At 34.8% G+C, this 25,993-nt stretch overlaps 3 protein-coding genes across 3 annotated transcripts in view; all 3 read left to right on the forward strand.

The window, feature by feature from the left end:
* The window catches only part of LOC115980420 (intermediate cleaving peptidase 55, mitochondrial-like), a 10,269-nt gene extending 1,533 nt beyond the window's left edge, over positions 1-8,736 (forward strand). Inside the window, exons 2-13 of the mRNA XM_031102669.1 lie at positions 26-289; positions 659-751; positions 1,376-1,582; positions 3,004-3,107; positions 3,297-3,363; positions 3,488-3,595; positions 4,462-4,554; positions 5,659-5,749; positions 6,428-6,498; positions 7,018-7,073; positions 7,930-7,990; positions 8,510-8,736. Coding sequence (XP_030958529.1) covers positions 26-289; positions 659-751; positions 1,376-1,582; positions 3,004-3,107; positions 3,297-3,363; positions 3,488-3,595; positions 4,462-4,554; positions 5,659-5,749; positions 6,428-6,498; positions 7,018-7,073; positions 7,930-7,990; positions 8,510-8,626 — 1,332 coding nt within the window. The 3' untranslated portion in view covers positions 8,627-8,736. The remainder of the gene's footprint in view (positions 1-25; positions 290-658; positions 752-1,375; positions 1,583-3,003; positions 3,108-3,296; positions 3,364-3,487; positions 3,596-4,461; positions 4,555-5,658; positions 5,750-6,427; positions 6,499-7,017; positions 7,074-7,929; positions 7,991-8,509) is intronic.
* Positions 8,737-13,894: 5,158 nt separating this feature from the next.
* On the forward strand, positions 13,895-14,632 carry LOC115979112. The gene has a single exon (XM_031101079.1). The coding sequence runs from the start codon at positions 13,992-13,994 to the stop codon at positions 14,457-14,459; it is 468 nt and encodes a 155-aa protein (XP_030956939.1). The 5' UTR covers positions 13,895-13,991; the 3' UTR covers positions 14,460-14,632.
* A 2,323-nt stretch (positions 14,633-16,955) lies between these two features.
* On the forward strand, positions 16,956-17,568 carry LOC115979158. Its single transcript, XM_031101126.1, has one exon. It carries the CDS (start codon positions 17,092-17,094, stop codon positions 17,527-17,529), a length of 438 nt encoding a protein of 145 aa, XP_030956986.1. The 5' UTR covers positions 16,956-17,091; the 3' UTR covers positions 17,530-17,568.
* The last annotated feature ends 8,425 nt before the right edge of the window (positions 17,569-25,993 follow it).

A 25,993-nucleotide genomic window follows, 5' to 3' on the forward strand; every position in this document is an offset into this window, starting at 1 on the left:
TTTTGTTTGCCTTTTTTCTTTTCAGTTACTGAAAGAAGGGGAGATGACACCTGGAATAACTACCGAGGAATACATCTCAAGGAGAAATAGGTTGTTGGATCTTCTTCCAAAAAATAGTCTGGCCATAATTGCAGCTGCCCCTGTAAAGATGATGACAGATGTTGTGCCTTACACATTTCGACAAGACGCTGATTATTTGTATATTACTGGCTGCCAACAACCTGGTGGCGTGGCAGTTTTAGGTCATAACTGTGGTTTATGCATGTTCATGCCAGAAGCAGACTCTCATGTATGCTCAGTCTTCTATGAGACAATGACAGATTTTTCTTCATACCCTATGAAGTTCTGTTGCATTTGCATATCTACTGCAGTTGTGGCGTTAGATTCCTATGATTTTTGGTTTAGACATGCAATCTTGCATGTAATTATATCCAAACATGTATTTTTCTGATCATTTTTTTTTTGTAAACCCAAAGTTGCATATATGATATATGATGTTATATTACTATCCCTGTTGCAGGGCTGAGAAAGCTGTCATTTAGCAAGGGTAGTTACATTAATCTACAGATGTTTTCTTAGTTTTGGCTATTGTATATAATACATAGATAAAGCAGTAATTGAAGAAGTCACTAAATTGTTTTCTTTATTATTCATATAGGATGTTATTTGGCAAGGGCAAATTGCTGGAGTTGATGCAGCATTAGAAATTTTCCGTGCTAAGAAGGCATATCCAATGCGCGAATTACATAAGGTGTGTTGACTACTGAGGTGACATTGAAAAGTAGAGAATTCGATTGAGGAAATTGTCTCCATTTTTTCTGGTAGTAGGCATTAATCAATTAATATTTTGGCATGGAAGGTTAAGCATTAAGGACATAGAGGTATCATTAAATTGGCTGCTATATCTCTTCTTTTCCTTTCCAATATGACATGCATCTTCCTAGCCAAGTAGCATATATATATATATATATATGGATCCATGGTGGTGCACCATACTGGAATCACAATACAATTTGTTTGAAACAATTAACATAGTTGTAATTTGTAGTAAACAGTGACATTTGATCAACTGTCATCAGTTAACTACATGACCAGATCATTGTCATTTTCTTTTCTCCTCTCTTTTTTTGGGCATTTGGTGAGCTTACTCATTCATACCAAAGTCTGACAGCTGGTCTCACAGAAGAATTTTGTCTTTATCTGATTTTTTAGTAATCTTAATTGTAAATGCTACTCTAGTGTTTAATCAGAAGTTGACATGACCTATAAACTAAGCCTTCACAGTTTTTCCTATCCTATAATCTTCATAAAAGTTCAACACCATGGCTGCTCATGTGCTTATAAATAACGGTAACATTTTTTTTACTGACTGCAGTACCTTCCAGATATGATATACGGACGCTCCAAATTGTTCCACAACAGGCAGACAGCCATACCAACATATATGAAATTGGAGTACTTTCAAAAGCTTGCTAAGAATGGCAAAGTGGGAGACCTGTCTACTTTGACTCATGAGTTACGTTGGATAAAGTCACCAGCAGAGCTCAAGTTAATGAAAGAATCTGCATCAATTGCTTGCCAGGTACTCATAGGTCTATGCTATATCTAATTTTGGTCTTTGTAAATGAGCAGTTGCTGGGCATCAATTTTTTTTTTTCCCGGTTGAATTGGTGTTATAATGTTTATATAACATGACAGTATTACTTTTCATACCATAGTTATTATTACTTGTTGGAAGAGATCAAAATTTTCTTACATAGAGTTAGGTCACTTAAACCTACAAGTCTGTTTTCTCCTTGAAAAAGATAGACCAGGTTTGATTCGCCACCATTCTAAGAAGAATTTCTACTTTATGGTTCTGTTTGCTTTTACAATTAGTTCTGTAATTAGTTAAGCCAAAGAGCTCTAGCTCACATGGCACTTTTTTATCCCATAAGAATGGGTAGAGGGTGTGGTCTTGGGATCAAATCCACTAGGCGCATGCATAACTTAGAACAATAACAACAAAAATGAAGTCTTAGTCCTAAAATTTTGCAATCAGCTATGGATCCTCAATAGATTAGTTAGGGCCGGTCACATGTATTCTTTTCTTCAATTTGATTCTATTTGAAGTCATACTGATGAGGCTTCCCTCCTAGATTAGTCCCACTGTAAACCTTAGGCTTCACCACCTAAGGTTGTTTGGATTCAGGACCAAATGCAATGCAAAATTTGCATGAACAATCACTGAATAATATTAATAATCGTCTAAATAGTCGATTACAAAATAAATCATCTAGAGCTTTATATAGAGCTTTCAGGAAATCTCTAGAGATAAAGATAAACATCCTAAAACAAATTCTAATCGAACTCAAATATTAATCCAAATACTAAAGTAATCCTTATCTAAGGATATGAAATTCCATCCCTATCATAACTCAAACTAAATAAATAAAAACATTAAAATCTAAAATTATCCAATGAAAATCCAAAATAAACTATTGAGATAGTTTCTGGTTGTGCTCCTGCATCACATACTCTTTGTTATTTCCTTAATTGACATATAATAATAATAATAAAGGAAAAGTAAAGAAAGAACACAATCATGTAGCCAACAAAAATCAGTTGGTTTACTTATTTTAAAAACAATTCATGTAGCCAACACAATCAGTTGGTTCAAGGCCTAGTTAATTCAAATAGATGTCACATAAAAATTTGGAGCCAAGAAATTTAAATTTTGAGTGGGATATGGGTCAATTATATTTTCTTCAGTCTTGCTCATTGTGCTGAAGTTCATTCATTTACACAAAAGAAAAGGGATTGGGCATTGGGCGGGGAAGCAAGCCTTCTAGTAAATTAGTCTTGCTTCCACTGTGAAATATATTTCTTCGCCATCAAATTGTAGTACTCACAGTACTTTAAACTGATGCTATGTCTCTCTAAAACATGAATAACTTGGTAATGTAAATTGGATTATTCCTAGTAATAAATTATATATATAATATGTATTTTGGTCTTGAATAGGCACTTCTGCAGACGATGTTTCACTCCAAGACATATCCTTATGAGGGCATGCTGTCAGCAAAGGTTGAATATGAATGCCGAATGAGAGGTGCTCAAAGAATGGTGTAAGTTCTTTTCCTTTCTGGATCATTGGATCCAAAAGAATGATTTAGTTTCTAACTCAGTTTATATGTCCCACTTTTGTAATCAAAATTGTTTCCTGAAGTTTCAAACAAGCCTGGATGTCTGAGTTGTCAATATTATTAATGCTAGGTTCTTGCCAATGATTTATTAATTTTATAATCACTGACCAGATTCAACCCTGTCGTTGGTGGTGGGCCAAATGCTAGTGTTATACATTATTCTCGAAATGATCAGAAGGTGAGTCCATTAATCAAAGCTGGTATCTAGTTTTTATTGTCTTCACAAAATCAATGAACTAAATGATATTTTATTAGATATGAAAAATCCATGCTTGTAATAGTTTTTATAATTTATTTTGCAGATTAAAGATGGGGAACTTGTTTTGATGGATGTTGGATGTGAGTTGCATGGTTATGCCAGTGACCTTACTCGTACCTGGCCACCCTGTGGAAGATTTTCTTCTGCTCAAGTATGTGCCATCAAAATTTGGTTTCTCTTCTGCTGTAGAACGCACTGCTGAATGTTCTTCCATTATCTGATATATGACAAAAGCTTGATAAGATATATTTGCCCCATCTTATATATCAAATTAAAAAATATTAACTAAATTTTTTATGAAGTTTGTTTCATGTAATTTTCTAGTGTTTTTTATGCAGGGAGCCAAGATTTTATGTTTTAATTTGCAATTAATATTGTTTTTGAATTTGAATTTTGAATTTGGTAATTAATGTTGAGGGTTTTTAGGGATTTAAATTAGATGTTTTCCATATTGGTGTAATCCCCTAAACCATATATAACTAATACTCCTGTAATGGTGAAAGACAGATGAATTTGAATAAGAATAATTGATATGTGTTGAGAATGTCTCCTCCTTTGTTTTCTCTGTTTGGTGGTGATGCCAAATGCCCTCAGATGGTGATGCCTAGGGTTTGCAGACAGGTTCTAGGTGGTGAAGCCTAGGCTTTGTTTTGTTGATACTTTTGTTCCTCTTTTATTTCCAATTTCCTATCTGTTCTGCATCAGTTTTAGTAAACAAAATGACCATTCTTGAAACAGTTTTTAAAATCTAGTTCACATGCATTTATTTAAGCACCATGGTAGGAAACAATTGTTATTACTCTAGGCTTATGCACTCCCCCCATTCTCCTTCCCTTTCTGGTTGGAATTTGCCAACTGCAAACCAAATTGCATTGAAAAGTTTAATATAATCTTAAAATTCCTTGTAATCATTCTCTGTCAGCTTTCTTTCTTTGAGTTTTTCTATTTTGTATCAGCTTTTGTTATCTGAATATTCTGTTATTAAAACCCCTTATGCCTGCAGTGTGTTTATTTCAGGAAGAACTTTATGATCTTATACTAGAAACAAACAAGGAATGCCTGAAGCTTTGCAAACCTGGTGCTACCATAAGTCAAATACACAATTATTCAGTATGATCATTTGAACCTAAATTGTTTCCTTTTCTATGGTTTTGCTTCTCATCAGCTGTCTTTAGAAAAGATTAAAATTTCATCCATTAAGAACTTATCCAAAAAAGGGGAAAAAGAAAGAAAAAGAAAATTCAGAAAGTATGAGAGCAAAGAATGGCAATTTCTCTCTGCTGCTTAAGTTTAAATCTTTGTTTCTAACTTTTTTTTAATAAAAAAAGGGTTGCAATTTTTGTTTTTGTTGCATTGTGTTTTATATCTGTAGCTTTCTCTATTTTACTTTGTTACATTATCAGTTGAAAGGCACCTATATATGTAGGGAAATTAAAATTCACAACCATCCGACCTACAAAACATTTTTAACTTGTCAGGAATTATACTAATGTTTGTGGTCATCACAATATTTCATTGGCATGGAAATTACCTAGTTGGCCCTGCTTAGTGTAGTCAAAGGTGAGCGCCCAAGTGCCTTAAACAGGCTGTAGGGCACTTGAGGTGAGAACCTCAATGAAATTCAGCCAAAAAAAGGTCAGTTTTTGTAATTTGGTGAAAAAGGATAGTTCTATCCTTAAATTCAGGTTAGCAGGTGTCTCTTTCTCTTGCTTTGTTCTCTCACCTCTCTTTCTTTCCGCATCAGTTTAGAAATAGTTATTTATTTATTTATAATTTCAATCATATAATCTTTTGACTGTAATAGTTGTTCTCCTTTCCTTTTTTTTTTTTGAAATTTTATTTATTTATATGAGATTGTTATAAATTCTGTTCTTAGATTAATTAATAGAGCCTCCTACCATTTGAAAAAAATTAAACTGTGCCTAATAAGCATTAGTAACAAATGATTTGAATTCATTATATGTATATTAACTATATTTAGAGTTTGGCGTATTGCTTCACTCGGGTGAGCGTGTTTTTGGCACCTCATGTCTCAGTTTATATAAGGACTTGGCACCTTAAGGTCGCCTTTCACCTTTGACCACACCCCTACTCCTTGTGGAAGTATGTATTGCTTTATGGTCTTGCCTTCTATCTACTATTTGCTCGAAGGTTAAATAATGTTAAATTGTAAATAAATGATGTAATCTCTGTAAACCTGTATGGTTTTCATAGGCGGAAATGCTGCGCAAAGGATTCAAGGAGATTGGAATTTTAAAAGATGAGGGAAACAGTTTATACAATATGCTGAACCCCACTTCTATAGGTTTCTCTATGCCCCTCTTTACATGCATTCAAGTTAATTTATATATTTTTTATTCTTTTTATATTTGGTCAAATGTTAGGAATGCAAAGGTATAGCCTTAAAATATTGATTACTCTTCAATGGCCACTTGACGCACGACACCGTAGGCTTCCCACTTAGATCAATCCCACGGTAAACCTTAGGCTTCACCTCCTAAGGTTGTTTGGATTCACTATCAAACTCAATGCAAACTTTGCATGAATAATCACTTAATAATATTAATAATTGTTTGAATAGTCTGATTACAGAATAAATCATCTGGAGTTTTATATAGAGCTTCCAAGAAAATCTCAAGAGATAAAGATAAACATCCTAAAACAAATCCTAATTGAACTCAAATACTAATCCAAACTAATCCAAATACTAAACTAATCCTTATCTAAGGATATGAAATTCCATCCCTATCATAACTCAAACTGAATAAATAAAAACATTAAAATCTAAAATTATCTAATGAAAATCCAAAATAAAATATTGAGATAGTTTATGGTTATGCTCCTGCATCACCACTATAGTATTTCAAATGTGTTAGTTTATTATATTTAGAATTGGTTCATTAAGAAGATAAGAATTACTAAATTGCTTATGCAATTAGTCACTTATTATTATTATTTTTTATAAAAAAATTTTGCTGTCCAGGTCACAATCTAGGAATGGATGTTCATGATTCTTCCATGATCAGCTATAGCCGGCCCTTGGAGCCAGGTGCTGTAAGTTCCCTCCCTGATTGAACAACAATTCGACTTTCTCTACCTTGGAGATATTGTATTTTTTTGGCATATTGTGGCTGAAATGGTGATACTTTAATATTAGCACATCCTTTTTGGGTGGGGTGAGTGTGTACTATTTGTTTTGTTTGTTTGTTTAAAGTGTGTGTGTGTGTGCGCTCTTTTTTATTTATATATATATTTTTGTCTCAAGATGATTTTTTTAGTATTGGCACGTAGAGGAAATTATTCATAAAAATGAAAAATAAAAAAAAGGTTCACGGCCCTCCCTTTCTCGGGCACATTTCTTTTCAAAAAAGAAAAGAAAAGAAAAGAAAATACATCATATTAAATATCCTTGTGATATAATTGATCACATGGGAATGGGATAGAAAAGCCAGCAAATTATATGTGTTTTGTGATAAACAGCCAACTGCAAGTATGTCTGTGTCCGCTTGTATCACTGTTAGCATACTTTGATTTTTTTGCTGCAATTTTGACCTTATTTTTGTTCATGGGTAGGTGATAACAATTGAACCAGGAGTCTACATCTCATCTTTTTTGGATGTTCCAGAGAGGTACTTGTTGAAATTCATGACATAATTGCTACATCTAATTTTGTACTTATATATTGAGACTTTTATGAACTTGGCTGTTAGCACAGTTTGTACTTTGTAGCTATCTTCTTATTTGCTCAAGCAGTGCAAAAATAATGGGGTTTTGCCCACCAGCCTTAACTGCAAGAGTATTCTTTATGAAAGAAACTGTAAATTGCTTGAACATTCAATGTTTCTTTTGCTCTTATCTCCTCTCATCCTATGTGGTGGCATGCCTGCTATAGTGAATTGAGTGGGAAGCCTTGATACAAGAGTGTCCAGCTTTAAATTTTCAGCCTTGTTTTTGGTGACTAAATTCCTATTCCTTCATAATTTGCGGTCTTCCAATGTCAGATATATTTTCCTTGAACTTTCATTGTAGGTTCCCTAATATTACTCTTGATGTGTAGCTAATTGCCAATTAGTTGCTTTTATTGCCTGCAATTAGCTATCTATCTCTTTCATGACATGTTATTCTTAATTTCCATCTTTCACTGAATATCAAATCTGATACCTCCTACCTGGATGTGATAACATTAAACCATAGGTTTCTAGTTTCTTAGCATTGAATGTTTTGATAAACCATACATGCTATTCATATATGGGTTGTGTTACGGTGCCCGTTAACAACAGCTTTTTGCACATCTTTTTTACTTTCTGCAGCTTTTTATTCTTTTTGACAGTTTTTTAGCAATTTTTTTTATCCTTTTTGGCAATCCTTTTAATAATTTTTTGTCCTTTTATTAACACAACCCATTAAGGGAAATCTTGACAAGCACTGCATGGTGCCTGTTAACATTTCCCTTCATATATTGAGGACTGAGAATGTATGATGCAGGTATCGAGGCATTGGGATAAGGATTGAGGATGAGGTCCTCATTACAGACACTGGTCATGAGGTATAAATTAGATTGAAGTTCGTAATAATTTTATTGGTTGCCTGACTGCTGGAGAAAATTTGGTTTTTCCAGTCCTTTTGAGCCTTACAATTATATATATATATATATATATATATATTAAAAGATAAGTGTTCTTTATTTGTAGCAGTTGCAGCTTTTACTGATGTTTACTGACTACCATCTTGGTCATTTTTAATAACAGTTACTATGTTTCATCTTTTACATAATTCCTTGATAATGATATTGAAGTAATATAATTATTTCATATTATCTTTGTTTATTGGTTGAAACCAGAGAAAAGCAACAGTTTTACCAACAATTATCGTTAATGAGAACCATCATTATAGTTTGTAGCTTGATCTAGTTGATTAAGATGTCATTTGAAAGTTGTTGCTATGTTTTAAGCTTTGTAATTTTCTCTTTCATTGGTGCAGTAATATGCCACATTTTTTTTTTGTATTTAAGTAAACGAAGATCCCATTGATTATTTATAAGAATTCACACTGTTTTTTATATCAGGTCCTCACCGGGTCAATGCCAAAAGAAGTTAAACACATTGAATCATTGCTAAACAACTTCCACCCTGGAATGGGGATGGAGAGCCATAACAATATCAGGGCTGCATCCAATAGATAAATTAAAGAGCTAAGACAGTGATTTATTGTAAGAGGAAATCAATCACGAGGCTTTCTCCGGTGCTTGGGTTTCATTTTTGAAGCATTTTGTTGTTTGGGGTGGGGGGGGGGGGGGGGTGACTTATATTGCACGTTGAGGCATATTCTTGCACAAATTGTGCACCGGTTGGGTTTAATTTGTAACCTTATTTTTGTTTAAGAAAGTTTTTGGATGATACTTGAACCATTAATAAAGCTAGTTGAACCCCCAACATTCAACTAAATTTTGTTAGGTTTGCTTGATGTGCTCAACTGTCCAATTTTGGTTTTATATTGAATATTTTTGAGGGTTTGCTTCTATATCAGTGTCATGGCCCTCAGAGACCATAAAGGAGGCAGTTGGCTGGTTTGGGTTGTCATGTATGTACGAACATGTGTTATTTGGTAGAATTATTTAACACACATTCTTCTCACCTAAATGCAACTTTACATGTAGGTTTCATACATGAAATCCACTTTTATATGAGAGAGAGACATAATACACCAAGTATATGGTTCAATTTTTAGTTATTTGTGTATTTAAGGGAGAGGGGGTGTCTTGTGTATCTGAAATATGTATAATCTTTGTGACAAATGTGTGAATTCCATACAGTAGAAAGGCCAGATTTTTTTTTGGGGGGAGGGGGTGGTGGTGTTAACCTTTAATCTTGTATATCCATTTTGAATTAATATGAATTATTCTAAATCTAAAACAAAACAAAAAATAAAATAAAAAACTAAAAAGTAAATCTCAAAATAATGCTTATTTTGAAACTAATCATTAGTGAAATATGATATACTGCTTTATTAAAATGATTACAATGTATATTCTTAATTTTAGAAAATAATTCTTTTTATAATACTAATAAAAAAGACAAATGTACGTATATCCATTCGGTTTTGTCTATTTTCTAATCACCTCATGCGTTTTACTATTTAATTTAAATTTTTTTTTTTTTTTTTTTTTTGATGAAATGCGCTTTACTATTGTTTTAGTTAAAAGCATGCGACTTAGGATTTCTTTAATCACGCCACTTTCATATATTGCACTTGAATATTATTATTGGAATTCATAGGACAATAAACCAATAAGTATGTCATGCATAATTTAAAATTTACATTGTTATTATTATTATTATAAGTAAAATTGGAAGACATGCCATCCATTTGTGATAGGATGGTAGCTTGGTGGCAAGGTAGTAAAATGTGAGTGAGTAGTGGTATGTCCTATTGTGCGCTCTTGAGCTTTTATCTAACTTGTACCTTAGTGCATGGGGGCGATGATTACACAAATAAGCCCCTTTTTTCTTCGCTAAAAGAAAAAGTAAAGAAAAATGTAGGGACCATTTGTTCTATGGAGTGTCCCTTCTCTCTTTGTGTATGGAAGCAAGTGAGTATAGGTGTTGTCTTGGTAGAAATGCCCCCATTCAATTGTTTAGAGTTAATACAATGGGGCTATTTCCAGCTGAATAGTAAGAAATTTACAACAAGAGTGGATAAAGTTTCTATGGCAGCAATTGTACATCACATTTGGAGGTTGAGAATTCAGTTACTGCATCAGGGGCCCTTGATTTCATAGGAGCTCTAAATAAAGAATATCTTAAATGATGTGAGATGGAGAGGACTAGAGTTTTTCTTCCTCTTAATCCTTCAGTTACTGATCATGCTCTATGCTCTAAATTAAGAATTCAACCACAAATTGGCTTTGTTTGTTGTCAGGCTTGAAGCTTTGCTCTCTTTTGTTTTGTGGTTAATGTGGCAAGAATTGAAAGTATGTCTGGAGTTTGGGAAATCTATTTGTGTGATCTTTTTTTATTTTATTTATATATATATATATATATATATTGAGGTTAGATGTGTAGGAGATTATGAGCATCTGGGATTTCTTTGGGGTTGTTTTGTCAATATGGTGTTTGCAGCTTAGCTGCTTGTGTTCTTTGAGTTGTTTGAGCTGTATTTGTTCCACTTTTAGTTAATAAGATTTGCTTATTCATAATAATAATAATAATAATAATAATATTTAAAGAACTATTATTATATTTGATTTTGTCTCTTTTTTAATCCCTTTATTTGTAAAAGTGAATTATATATATCTTGCTATTCATTATTTGTCATGTACATAATGATTTAAAAGCCATATGAATATAGTGTAAAACACTTTGGTTAACAAATTGCTGAAAGCATATTGAACTAAAATTTTGATTAAATCAATTCTAATTCGTAAAGACATGATCAAAACAATGGAAAACTAAATGGCATAATAAAAGATTAATGGAAGTTTGAGAGATATTTAAAAAATCTTTATATAAAACAACTTATAAATAACACCACTTCACTTAAAATATATTTTGAGAAGAGTATAACTTAATTTATTTGGGTGTTATACTATTATCTATAGACACGTTTACATTGAACATATATTTTGAGAAGATTACAACTTAATTTATTTGGGTATTGTCTATAGACATTTTTACACTAACAAGAATACGGTCATTTTGAAAATTTCCAAGGGAGTCATGAATATATATATTTTTGGTTAAATTGCAAACTACATTATTAAAATTTGGGATTGTTTGGATTTATACTATGAAATTTCAGAATTTGAATTTTATTCTTAAAATTCTATTTTATTTGTATCAGTAATTTCTCCATCTATATTTTATGTTAAGTGTTAAATAAACTTGCCACATGTGTTTAGTTTGTCTAATAAAATGATGTCACATAATTTTTAAATACTAAAAAAAAGGTTAAAATTTAAGTATTTAAAAATGGCATGGCACAATAAAAATGATGTCACATTGTTTTACTGGACAAACTAAACAGAGTAACAAGTTTATGTGGCATTTAACTGAAAATATAGATGGAGGGGCTGTTGATGCAAGCAGAATAGAATTTCATGAGGTAAATTTTAAATTCTGATACTTTATAATGTAAAACTCAAATACTCTCAATCTTTAGGGGTATACTTTATAATTTAACATATTTTTTAATAAAAAAAATTCTTGTATCTATAAGCATATAATTATCAACATAATATTTACTAAATGAAAATGGAGTATCACAATAAGCTGACCAATAGAACTATAGAAGTTCATAGGTGTGTCCTTAAGTTGGGTAAAAAGTACAAAATTCAAATAAATATTTTCTTGATAGTTAAATTACATTTTTTTTTTTCTTTGGTCGAATAAGACAATTTAAGAACCACCTTAGCATTTTTTATGTTAGATGCCAAACCTGTGCCTTAAAGATTCACTTTCAAGTTGATCCCGCAATTATTAACCAAAAAAAAAAAAGTTGGTCCCGCAATTAATTATTTTTCAAGCTGGAACCACGAATTATTTTTCACTTGTCAAACTTTGATGCGATGGTAAGTACTTTCTCCTCAAAGCTTAAGCTATATATCGCAAACTTGAGCTTGGAAATCAGGACTAACGTAAGGAAGATTCTTGTGCAATGAGTAGGACATTAAAAAAAAAGAAAAAAAAAGAATACCCTACCAATATTCAAATTATATATATATTTTTTACCTCTCACAGCACATTTACTTTTTTAAATGCAGGATATACACATTTTATTACGTAGTGAGTGTAATATATTATATATAGTAACTTGTAATTCTACGTTTATACATGAATACATTTAAAGATATACAATAAGATGCATAATATAATTAGAAACAAACGTCATAGGTTAAAACTTAAAAAAAAAAAAAGATGTATAATATAATTTAAATATTATTGATAGTCATTTTTATATTTTGTTAACTCTTTAAAAAATTTTGTAAGAATATTATTAGGTATAAAATTTAAATTGTCCATTTTTTTTTGTATAATTATTGTGATGTACTTTTTTTTATACGATTTATTTATTCTAATTTCTTTAGTTTTCGTACTTAATAATTCACTTGGATGAATGTTTATGATGTGGTCCCATATTTGATTATAAAATTAAGAAATAAGGCTCTTTAAGAATAAATAATTTATGACACATAGCGTAAAATTGAAACTCTAATTTGAAATTCTAATTTGAGCTTCTCTCAGTTTCACTTATTATTATTATTATTATTATTATTATTATTATTATTATATATATATATATATAGGTTTTTGATAGGATATGTAATATCAATATATCATGATTGCTTCATACATTTTTTTTTTCCTTAGAAAAAAAGGGTGAAATCATAAGAGTGAGACTCTTTCTTTATAATTCTAGATAAATCCTACTTGTGCATGAACTAACCATCTTGATATCAGATATTATTCGAATTCAAGCGCTAAATGAGAAGTGAATGATGTGCTTCATCACTAAACTTCACACTGAGATTTCGCTAACATGTTTTAATATTAAAAAAAAAAATTTAAAAGAAGTAGAAGCATAATGGAATGCAGATTCTACGGACTCATACTCAATTTGTCAAAGATGTTTTCACAAAAAAAAATAAAAACAGAGTTATTTAGGTGGATGTTTTTTTTTTTGGTGATAAATCTGGGTGGGTGTTTGTTAGTGGATACTTGTCAACCCTAATAAATAGATTAGTGTACCCAACCATATTACATGTGGAGTTCTCTCATTGGCTACTGCCTCATCACCACCGCTTCCCCCTTTAATTCTGCCATAATTGTTCAACCGTCTCATAAACACAGCCCATCCTCAGTCAAACTGCCCCCTATACTTCATTGTTCACCTAAATTATAATGTTGACTCTCACTTTGTTTGGTTTTGTTTTGTTTTTTTTTTCTTCTATCTTTTTAGAAATGTTAATGGATGGACATTGAATTTTTAACCCAAAAAAAAGAATTTTTAACCATTTTTTTATATTTTTCATAAAAATAATATTAAAATCTTCTCAAAATATTATATTAACAAATACTCTAAAAATATCTACTATCAAGATTTTTTTTTCTCGACATTTAAAAAGGAAATCGGTCACACTGAAAGTGTGTAGCTAAACAAACCCAAGGAGCATTCATAAAAAAAAAACATTCACATCAAAAGTGTGTAGGTAAACAAACCCAAGGAACATTCAATCTTGTGATGATCATAAATTCATGATCTTGGTCTAGTGCTGGAAAAAACTTAATGGCATAAATCAATGTTTCACCTGTATGGTAATAAATATAATAATTACAAAAGCAGTTCTTGTCCAAATTGCCACGGTTTATGTCGGTAATGGCATGATGGGAATTTTGTTAAAAAACTAAGGGCAAAAGTACAGCTTCACCACTATATATCTATTATCAACCCCACCTTTATTTCAATCCATTCTACATTATTCACAGACACAGTCACTCAAGAGTAAACAAAGAATACAACCCAGAAGAAGTTTGAGGAAAACCAAGAAAAAAATGTCTCTAATCACAGAGGAAATCAAGGCCAAGGCTGAGTACTACCAAGGAGATAAGCTCTGTCAGGAGAAATCAAAGTTTTTGCTCACAGAAATGGGCTTGCCTAATGGCTTATTGCCTTTGCAAGACATTGAGGAATGTGGGTATGTGAAAGAAACTGGCTTTGTGTGGCTAAAGCAGAAAAAGAGCACAACCCACAAGTTTGAAAAGATTGGCAAGCTTGTTTCTTATGCCACTGAAGTCACAGCCTATGTTGAGCCCAAAAAAATCAAGAAGCTAAGTGGGGTTAAGACCAAGGAGCTTTTGGTTTGGATTACACTCAATGAAATCTTTGTGGATGATCCTCCAACTGGAAAGATTACTTTCAAGACTCCTACTGGGCTGTTCAGGACATTCCCTGTTTCAGCTTTTGAAGTTGAGGAGGAAGTCAAGGAAAAGGAAGCTGTGGAAGCTGTTAAAGAAATCTGATTTTCAGGAGAAGCTTGAGTTCTAAAAAGACTTTGTTCCTAGGTTCTTAAATTTCAATCTTGATAATGTTGTGATGCCTTTTTTTTTTTTTTTTACTGTCTTTTACTAGTGTTACCGATAATAAAAATGTGAACTTTTCAGAATTTTATGAAGAGTTTCATTATTTGACATCATAGCTGTTAAAGATTATTGCTTGAGATCTAAGCTGGGTAAAGGGTTACCAAGATTTGCTTTTTTCAACTGGTCCCCAATTAAAGAATAATGATAATCAAGCAATCAAACTCTTTGAATAAAAATGCAATTTTTTAATTACATATTTTTAAATGTGTAAAATTTAGTAAAATTTCTTAATGGCATATATTGGTTCGCTAATTAAAATCAATTATATAATTGTATTGAGTCTATTGACCAGTGAATTATACCATTGTATTTAATTGTTCATAAAAAAGATAACATTATTTTTGTTAATGAAATGGTACTTTAGTTACAAAATTACAATATTTGGGAAATATAAATTTAAAGAAATTTAAACTTTCAGTGTACAATTTTTTATTATTAAAATTCTGCCGTAAAGTGTTCGACCGTGTATCATAAACACAAGCACCATACTGAGTCAAACTGCCCTGTTATGGTTCACCTATATTATCATGTTGCCTCTCTTTTTGTTTGTTTGTTTTTTTTTTTTCTTTTTTCAGGAAATTTTTTTGAAATGTGTAGATTAGTTTTTATAAAGCTATCAACCTTTGAACAAAAATTGACTCTATATATAAATAGAAAAATAATTGACTATCACAAGCTTTTTATTTCACAATTACAATTTTATATGTTAGATTTGACCGTGGTAATAAATACACATTTAAATTTATAATTTATAACTTGAACTATAAAATAATTCATTTTCAAATGGAGAAAATTCTAATACTTATGATGTAATATAACCCAATCTAGTCATTTTAAAATGGATGAATACAATTCTTAGTATTTTAGGATGAAGTTACTTAGGAGATATAGACGACTTCAGTCCTTATTTATTTTCACCCTAATCTTCATGATGTTGTCCATTTTCTTCAGCTAGAGATACTTGCTTAAAATGAGACACACACAAAAGAAAAATGCATAGCTACTCAAACCTAAATACCCTTCAATTTGGATTTGGATAAATGAATGATAATTGTAGATATAATCAATGTTGGATTTTGTTAATAAGTACTATAAAGCCACATATCAATGAATAATAGATATTCAATTATGAGTTATAATATACACTTTCAAAAATTAATTTTTTTTAGTAATTTACTAATTTGCACACACAAATTTGGAGTTGAATGAAAGACAATGATTATAATAATCTTACTTTCTATATTCCACTTTATACTCATCAATTGTGGTATACCGAATTTGATTTTCTTTTTTTTCCATTTTAATCTATAATTAGTTTGATTCTCAAAGAAAAAAGAAAAGTTCACAAGTAAAAATAATGCATAGTAATAGTATTAGGTATTGTTAGTAACAAGTTACATATTAATTGTGGGGTCAGAGAATTTGTGACCTTGGTTCACTTTACATTAGGGCCCAAGGCCTGCGCCGAGGAGAGACATTGCCGAGGACATGCAATGAAAGTCCAAATGGCTTAGAAATGTAGATGAGGACGATCCTGTCCTCAGCATCCCAAAACATAGAAGGAAAGAATAACATGTCATCAAAGGCAGTCCTCAGAGCGCTCCTAAAAGAAAGGGCCGTACAGTAGAACGTGTACGAGAGTACAGTGTAGGAACGGTTCAAGAAAAAACTGTCACTTCCACATTGAATGCACCAAAAAACGTCTTGGCCGCATTAATGGGGAAAAGATTCTTGAACAATATGGCTTCGGTTACTGCAACTAACAGAAGGTGGGAGAAGGCGGCTGATGGGACACGCACTCAAGTATTTACCTGCTTGACCAACAGATGGAAGGTTAGGATCAACTGAGAGGGGCTATATAATATAAGAATCCCTCTTTGGAGGAGGGGGGAGTCGAATAACCGGAGCCAGGCAGGCCGTGACAAGGAAAAAGTCTTCTTGGATAAGTTTAGCTTACGTCTGTGCAATCATCTTGAACACAATGACCAACGACTGTCCACTCACCAAGGCCTAGCCTTTTAGCCCACTCTTTACAAATTTATAATTTGGGCCTTTAACGTTCGAACCCAATACGAATTTGGGATCGTTACTAATTGAGTCATTACATTAATGAATAAAAAATATTTAATTATGAATTATAATACACACCTAAAAATTTAGAAGAATTCAATTTTCGTTAAATTATTAACACATTTATTATCATTGTATGTACTTGTTTTCAGTATTTATACACAATTTAATTTCTATTTTTTTTAAAATATACTATTTATATAAAAATATTAAATGTCTTAACTAAACTTGCCAAACCCATCATATATTTATGTCGGTTAACCTTAATAGCATGATGGGAATTTTGAAAAAAAGAAAAAAAAGAGGAGGGGCAAAAGTACCGCTTCACCACTACACAGACTACAGTATTTATCAATTTTCAACTCTACCTCTTCCTCAAACCATTCTACGTTATTCACAAGCACAATCACTTATTCACTTGGAACAAACAGAGAACACAAAAATGTCTCTGGTTACAGAGGAAATCAAGGCCAAGGCTGAGTACTACCAAGGGCATCAGTTCTGTCAAGAGAAGTCAAAGTTTTTGCTCACAGAAATGGGCTTGCCCAATGGCTTATTGCCACTGCAAGACATTGAGGAATGTGGGTATGTGAAAGAAACTGGCTTTGTGTGGCTAAGGCAGAAAAGGAGCATAACCCACAAGTTTGAAAAGATTGGCAAGCTTGTTTCTTATGCCACTGAAGTCTCAGCTTATATTGAGCACAAAAAAATCAAGAGGCTTAGTGGGGTCAGGGCCAAGGAGCTTTTGATTTGGGTTACACTCAATGAAATCTTTGTGGATGATCCTCCAACTGATAAAATTATTATCAAGAGTCTTACAGGGCTGTCCAGGACCTTGCCAGTTTCAGCTTTTGAAATTGAGGATGGAAAAGATCTCTGATTTTCAGAAGTAGCATGAGTTCTAAAAAAGCTTTGTTTATTGTTGTGATGCTTTAATTGTTACCTTTTATACCAGTGTTACTGATAATAAAAAAGTGAACTTTACAGAATTTTATGAAGATCGAGTTTTTGACACCTTAGATAATAGAGGTTATAGCTTGGAGGATAGTTGTTAGATCCATGCTTGTAAAGGTTTACCAAGATTTGTTTCTCAAGCAGTCCCCAATTGAAAAATAATTTTAATAAAGTAATCATACTCTTTGGATAAAAATTCAAACTCTTTTTTTTAAATTTTTAATTGCATGATATATTATTATTAGATGTGTAAATTTTAGTTATGGTATCTTAATGGTGTATGTTACGTTCTCCGACTAAAATCAATGCATAGACGTCTGATCAATACATGAGTATATTATAAATTCATATGAAAATATCTTTATAGTTCATGTATAATAGTCTTTAAAAAAAAAGGTTTATGTATAACTCTATCGTAGTATTATGTGTTAAAATTTTAGAGTTAACCTAATTTTAGAGTTTGGTTAACGTATATCCTTAGGGTATATATATTAACCATTCATTTTGTGAAAATTTTTATGAAGAATTGAAAAAACTATTAAACACAATTAATCACTTTTTCATTTTTCTAAAATGATTTACTAATATATGTCCTGAGTGTACATGTTAGTAAAACCCATTTATTATATAACATATCATTAAAAAGAGATGAGATTGACAAGTAGATGTCTTGCTGAATGCTTGGGTATATTATAAGGTCATATAAAAATCTCTTTTTAGTTCATGTATAATAGATTAAAAAAAAAAGTTTTGGTGAAACTCATTAAGTAGTATTATATTTGGTTAGGTGGAAGGTTAAATAAATATATTCTTTCATTCTCAAGAAATGTGCCACATTTCAAACCTTAGAATCTCATAGTTTTTACTAGTTTTGATTATATGCTCAAGTGCTCTCGCGCCGTTTGGCACGTAGAAGCAGTGTGAGTCCCACAGTGTTTCTACACTTGTGGGAGTTTCAGTGACCTCTTCCCAGTTTCTCTGGGTGGTGAGGTCAGGTGAGTTTTCTTTGCTTAGAGGTTTGTTTTTGGTCGGAAATCATGGCGGAGGAGTTAGAAATAATGTGGCGAAAGCTAACGGTCACTGATGAGGAGGAAGAAAGTGTATTACTGGGTATGGAGTGTACGAGAGCAATAAAAGATAGGGGGAAAAACTGTCTAGTTATGAAGGTGCTCTCTCGGAGAGGGGTTATGCTAGATGCTCTAAGGAAAAATATTAGAATGTTATGGAAACCTAATAAGAGCATCCAGATCTCGGCAATAGAAGAGGAAGTTTATTTAGTGGAGTTCGATGATGAAAGAGATAAGAAGAGAGTTCTTGAGATGAGCCCTTGGCACTACGAGAAACAACTGGTGCTGCTTCAGCAGTTTGAAGGGGATAAAGAGCCAAAGGATATTGTTTTCAAGTGGTGCCCGTTCTGGGTTCAAATTTACAATCTCCCTCTCAAACACAGGACAAAAGAAACAGGGCTGGCTATAGGGGCTAGTATGGGAGAGGTGTTAGAGGTGGATGTTGCAGATTCAGGGGTGCAATGGGGGAAATGTCTCTGTGTTCGAGTGAAGATAGACGTGACAAAAAAACTGATTCGTGGAAGAAAAATAAAGGTTGAGGAAGGGGTGGACAGGTGGGTGCTCTTCAAATACGAGCGTCTACCGAATTTTTGTTATAGATGTGGTCTTTTGGAGCATGATTTGAAGGAGTGTCCACAGAACAGGGGAGTAGAAAATGAAGGCAAAACAGAGGAGCTCCAATACGGGGCATGGATGAGGGGAGATCCGGGGAAGAAATCGGGCTGGGAACCTCACTTCATAAAGAAGAACGACGGTGGAGACATCTGGGGAAAAAGAATTGGTAGCGGGGACAGGAGTCCAGTGGTCCAAACGCCGAGGAGTAAAGCGGGAGGGTCAGAAAAGGAAGCGTCTGTGGTGCAAATCCTCGGGGAGAGCTCTGAGGAGATGTCGACAAAAAAGTCAGAGAGAGGGGAGCGAAACAAGATGGAGTTGCATCAAAATGGAATGCTCAGTAAAACTGGAGAAGCCCCAAAAGACACTCCATCCATTTTGGTGAAAGTTGGTGAGGTGAGTGGTCAGACTACCAACGTAAAAGAAGGGGATGGGCATGAGGAAGAAGTGGCGGGAAACAAGGAGAGCCCATCCTTTAAATTTGAGTTTGGGCCAAAGACTGGGGGAGTGGGGCCGAATGTGGGCTTGGAAAGAAATAAGACTGAGGGCCCAATAGCTATGAATTATGAGATGAACGTGGGCTGGATTGCGGAATCACTAAGCCCAACCAGCGGCCACTGGAAACGTAGGGCCAGAGCAGGCCAAACAAAAGGGAAGGCAAAGGTCGAAAGCCCAGCTGAAAAGAAAAGGGAATGTTTGACTCCTTTAGGTGAGATCGACCAGAATGTTCTGGTGAGAAAACGAAGAAAAGTGGAAAAACAGAGTGTTGGCGAAGCAACAAAAGGAAATGAAAAGGATGGCGGTGAGGCGGTGGCTGCTGTGCAGCACCGCCGAGCCCAATGAGCATCTTGGCGTGGAACTGCCGTGGCCTTGGATCAGCTGCGGCGGTGCGGTCTCTCACCGATTTGGTGAAAGAAATAGATCCTTTCTTGGTTTTCTTATCAGAGACCAAGGCAAAACAGAGACGAATAAAAGGCCTTCAGAGGAAGCTCCAGCTAACCCAGGGAATCACGGTGCCCAGCGACGGTCGAAGTGGAGGGCTGGTGTTGATGTGGAAGGAAGGGGCGGACGTGTGTCTCCAAAGCTGCTCAAACTCCCATATTGATGTGGTGGTCCGCGAAGGAAACAGAGCGATACCATGGCGTGCAACGGGGTTCTATGGTCATCCTGATGTAGGTATGAGATTTACTTCTTGGGAGTTAATTAGATCGCTTAAAAGGCAGTGTGATCTTCCGTGGGTTTTGTTTGGGGATTTTAATGAAATAGTTCATTCGGATGAGAAGTTAGGTTGGTTAGATAGGGATGCGAGACAAATGGAGGGGTTTAGAGAATGCTTATCGGATTGTGGTTTGGTTGATCTGGGTTTTGTGGGGCAACGGTATACTTGGTGTAACGGTAGAATTGGGGAGCATCGAACTCTAGTTAGACTAGATAGGATGGTTGCAAATGAAGATTGGCTGAATATGTTCAGGGAGGCAAAGGTGTATCATAGAGCAATGGCGGCGTCTGACCATTGTCTGCTCAATTTGTCCCTCAGGCGTCAAGTTAGTAGAAGGGGAGGAAGAAAACGCTTCATGTTCGAAGCAATGTGGACTAGGGAGGAGGGCTGTAGGAGGGTAATCGAAGAGGCTTGGGATTCGTTAAATTGCAACCCGGATATGCAGATTCAGGATAGGCTAAAGTGTTGCCAAGATAGATTGCAGACTTGGAACAGGAGGGTTTTTGGCAATGTAAATAAGATCCTGAAGCAGAAGCAGACACGCCTTCAACAATTGGAATTGTTGAACCTACTTCATGAACCAGCGGAGGAAATTAAGGCACTGAAAAAGGAGATAAACGAAGTCACACTCCGGGAAGAGATGATGTGGAACCAGAGATCAAGGGCATTGTGGGTTAAGTGTGGGGACCGAAACACTAAGTTTTTTCATGCTACGGCCAGTAATAGACGTCGGAAAAATAGGATTGAGGGCTTATTCGATAATGAAGGCAGGTGGAAGGAGAATAAAGAAGAAGTGGAAGACATAATTCTGAATTATTTTCGGGAAATTTTCAGTACTAGCCACCCAATTGAGTTCGGTGGTAGTCTTGGAGCTCTAGAAAGGAGGGTTTCCGATGATATGAATGATGACCTTCTACAAGAGTTCAGAGAAGAGGAGGTTAGGCGTGCCCTGAAGCAAATGCATCCGACAAAGTCTCCAGGACCGGATGGTATGTCCCCTATCTTCTTTCAATCTTATTGGGATGTAGTGGGTCCTCAGGTGGTAGATTGTGTTCTTAATATTCTTAGAACGGGTGTTATGCCAAATGGTTTAAATGACACTTTTATCTGCCTAATTCCTAAAGTACATTGTCCCCAAAAGATGTCGGAGTTTCGTCCGATAAGTTTATGTAATGTTATATATAAAATTGTATCAAAAGTTTTAGCTAATAGGTTAAAGAATGTCCTACCGTTAGTTATTAGTGAGGCCTAAAGTGCTTTTGTACCAGGGCGGCAGATTACTGACAATGTTCTAGTGGCTTTCGAAACCATGTACTTCATAAATCAGAAAAGAATGGGAAAGAAGGGGCTGATGGCTATCAAACTGGACATGAGCAAGGCTTACGACCGGGTTGAATGGGCATACTTGGAGGCGATTATGCGCAAATTGGGTTTCCAAGAGAGATGGATTTCTTTGATGATGATGTGTGTGAATTCAGTGACTTACTCTGTGCTCATGAATGGGGAACCAAAGGGCAGAATTTTTCCTACTCGAGGTCTAAGACAAGGGGATCCTATTTCCCCGTACCTCTTCCTGTTGTGTGCTGAGGGCCTCTCGGCCATGCTTAGTTTGGGTGAAGTTAGGGGGATACCAAGAGGTATTTCGGTATGTAGGCAAGCTCCAGTGGTCTCTTACCTGCTATTTGCTGATGACTGTATAGTCTTTTGCAATGCATCTATAGAGGAAAGAGCTAGAGTAACAAAAATTCTTGAGGAGTATGAAAGGGAGTCGGGGCAGAAGCTTAATAGAGAGAAGACTTCTCTCTTTTTCAGCAAAAACACAAGAGAGGAGGTTAAAGAGGAAGTTAAGGACATGTTTGGGGCCCAGATTATCCACCAACATGAGCGTTACTTGGGGCTGCCCCCTCTGGTGGGGAGGGGAAAAAAGAAAGCCTTCCAACGTATCCTGGACCAGGTTGGTCGAAAAGTTGCTGGTTGGAAGGGGAATTTGCTAACTATGGCTGGCCGGGAAATTCTAATTAAGGCGGTTGCCCAAGCGACTCCCATGTACACTATGAACTGCTTTAAACTACTGGATTCTTTGTGCAATGAGCTCAATTCTTTGATTAGAAATTTTTGGTGGGGCCAACGGGACAAAGAGAGAAAACTAGCTTGGCTAGCTTGGGAGAAGATGTGTATACCCAAAGATGAGGGGGGAATGGGCTTCAAGGATCTTAAAGCTTTTAACCTTGCTTTGCTTGCAAAACAAGGGTGGAGGCTCATCCAAAACACGGAGTCCCTTGCCCATAGAGTTTTGAAAGCTAAGTATTTCCCATACTCCAATTTTCTTGAGGCTCAAATTGGTAAGAAACCGTCGTATACTTGGAGGAGTTTGATGGATGCAAAAGAAGTTCTTCGGAGAGGCCTGAAGTGGAATATTGGGAATGGGCAAAAAACGAAAATATGGGCAGATAGGTGGATTCCAACCCCAAACTCCTTCATGGTGGTAAGTCCTAAACCCCAAAACTTTGAAGGCGAGCTAGTGGAGACCCTCCTAGACCGTGAAGCAGGGGGCTGGGATATCAATGCTGTGAAGACTGTCTTCTTACCTCACGAAGCGGAGGCAATCTTGAGCATTCCTATTAGTCCTAGTCTCCCGGAGGATGCTTTGATTTGGGCTTGGTCGAAAAAAGGTGACTTCTTGGTTAAAAGTGCTTATCAGGTAGCATTAAGGTGGCTGATTGAAACCAGGGGTGGAGGAGCAGGGGGTGAGGTGTCAAACCTGAGCAGAAAGAAGGGGTTTTGGAAGACTATATGGGGCTTAAACTGCCCAAGCAAAGTGAAACTCTTTATGTGGAGGGCATGTAAGAACATTCTACCGACAAACTTTGGTCTTAGGAGGAGGAAGGTGACTACGGAGGATAAATGTATTTTCTGTGGGCTGTGTGAATCTTCGGGTCATGCTCTATGGGATTGTTGGGTAGCAGAGGCTGTGTGGAAGGAATCAAAGCTGGTTTGGCCAAAGGTGGGTCACCCTTATAAAAACTTTATTGATGTAATATGGAAAATTTGGGTAGAGGGGAAGGAGATAGAATGGGAGCGGTTAGCGTGTACAGCATGGGGTATATGGAAGAACAGGAATGCAGCAAAGTTTGAAGGCAAGACAAAGCTAGCAAAGGAGATAGTCTCTGAAGCAAGTGGGCTGGTTGAGGAGTTTAAGGGGCAGCAGGATGTTCCAAAACAGAGAGTAAAGCCAAGAATAGTAGGATGGAGTCCTCCTCGTGAAGGGTGGTATAAAGTAAATGTTGATGGTGTGGTGTTTAAAGAGGTGGGCAGCTGCGGAATAGGGGTTGTGATTAGAAATGAAAGAGGTCTTCTAATGGGAGCTATGAGCAAGAAGTTGGAGCTTCCCTTGGGAGCGCTGGAAGTGGAGGCAAAGGCGTTTGAGGTGGGCATTCAGCTGGCAGGAGACCTGGGTTTAAGGAATGTTATAGTGGAAGGCGATGCGAAGACAGTGACAGATGCTTTGGCTGGTTGCTGTGCCCCTCCAAGCTCGATTCAGATGATTATTGAAGGTTCGTGGAGATGGAGTCATTTTGTTTAGGAATGGCAGATTTCTCATGTGTGTAGGGCCGGCAACTGTGCTGCCCATTTGATGGCAAGAAATGCCAATCTTGTAAACGACAGTATTGTGTGGGTGGAGGATACTCCACCCATTCTAGAATGTCAGTTGTTCAAAGATGTAGCTGGTTTGGACGTTTTGTCCTCTTAATGAAAGTTACTGAATGTTTGATTATCAAAAAAAAAAGAATCTCATAGTTTTGAATAAACGTGTGGAATAAAATGATATAGTTCGGAATTTGGGATAACATAGAAACTTTTGATTTTGAAGATTTATCACCCAATGCCTTATTTTACTTGGCATTTACAAGTTGGCAAGTCATTTATGGTGGAAAATGTTTTGGAATTTTTTTTTTTACTTATTTTATATTCTTTGCTAAGTGGTGGCCTAAAAATGTTATTAAAATTTAAATATTATGGAAATAAATAATTTATTACTGAACATAAATAAATATTAAAAAAACTTATTGATTCACTAAAACCATTGCTTAAGCGGAAGGTTAAATGAATCAAATTATAAAAAAATTTCCTTAAGTGGAAGGTTAAATGAAGAATAGTACCTACTTGCCTTTCAAAGAAGAGTGACAGATGGTGCTAATTAAAGGATGATGTTGAATCTTCTAAAAAAGAGGAGATGAGGAGGAAGACTAATGAAAGAATTATCAAAGAATGTATTACATCACAAAATCTCATACTCTCACGCAAGGTTCTTTTCTATTTATAAATATATATATATATTGAAACCATATTACATTGTGTATTTATTATTAAATTTAATTGATGTACTTAGTTACAATATCTAAGAAATGTAGTTTTGCCCTTTTAAAATTTATAGAAATTTAGATTAGGTAACATAGTTTAAAGATGTGTACCAATTTGTTGAGTAAATTGCAGCAAAAGATAGAGCTACAGATACAATACAAGCTGTTAATAGGGAGAAGTAAAAAAGAAAAAAGAAAAAAAAAGAGCATATTAAAAAAATTTTGGGTATAGAAAAGAAACCAGCTGTCCTGTCTTTCTCACTTTTTGACACATCATGGTCAGGAAGTTCTTCTTCTGTTTGACTCTAATGAAGTTTCGCTTTTTGTCAACGATATATCTAAAATCTAAATGGAGAATATGCCACACGGACTAGTTGAAAAAAACAGGGACCATCGGTAAAGTTGCTATTATTGAACTCACCTGCAAAAGAATAGTGTTTTTTTTTTTTTGGCTTGGGGAATATGAATCTAGAATGTCTGCTGAAAACATAAAGAAAAAAAAAAGTAGATAGATGTAGTAATGATACAACCATAAAACTGGTGTGTAGCTAATTAAGAAGAAAACTTAACTTAAAAGAAAGGCTAATCCTTCTTGCTCTTGTTCTTGTGCTTCTTCCTTTTTGGTTTGATGTGTTTGTCATTATGTTTGATGGCAGAGGGAAGAAAAGGACAACAATTTTGTTGTTTGGTTGGAGGGAATTAGGGAGGAGGAAAGGAAAAGTGATGAGCAGTTTTTCTCCCTGACCCTGTGACCCACTGTCTTAGTTCTTCTCAAATAATAGAAGAGTGAGTGGGACTCACTGTCTCACACAATGTGTTTATTTTCCATTCTCTTCCACCCTAGCAAACAAAACACATGGTAGGAAAGTAGAAATATATATATTTATTCCCTTCCCTCTCTTCTCCCATCCTTCCTTTCTTTTCTATTATTTCTTATTTTATTTAGAGCTTGGCTTGGGTCCAATGCCTCAATTACATTGGATCCCTTACAATGGCAGCACATGGTTAAAAAGTAAATACATGTTATCATTGTAATGATTCAATACACTAGAACATTGGATCCAATTTTTGCCTTCTTAAAAAAAACAAGTTTTTTAAATGAATAAACAGTTTCGTTCTTCAATTAGCAAT

The sequence above is a fragment of the Quercus lobata genome, chromosome 3, assembly GCF_001633185.2.
Source record: "Quercus lobata isolate SW786 chromosome 3, ValleyOak3.0 Primary Assembly, whole genome shotgun sequence".
NCBI lineage: Eukaryota > Viridiplantae > Streptophyta > Magnoliopsida > Fagales > Fagaceae > Quercus > Quercus lobata.

Bases quoted from the DNA above. Each gene is read 5' to 3' on its own strand.
- LOC115979112 (XM_031101079.1), top strand. From the start codon at position 13,992: ATGTCTCTAATCACAGAGGAAATCAAGGCCAAGGCTGAGTACTACCAA.
- LOC115979158 (XM_031101126.1), top strand. From the start codon at position 17,092: ATGTCTCTGGTTACAGAGGAAATCAAGGCCAAGGCTGAGTACTACCAA.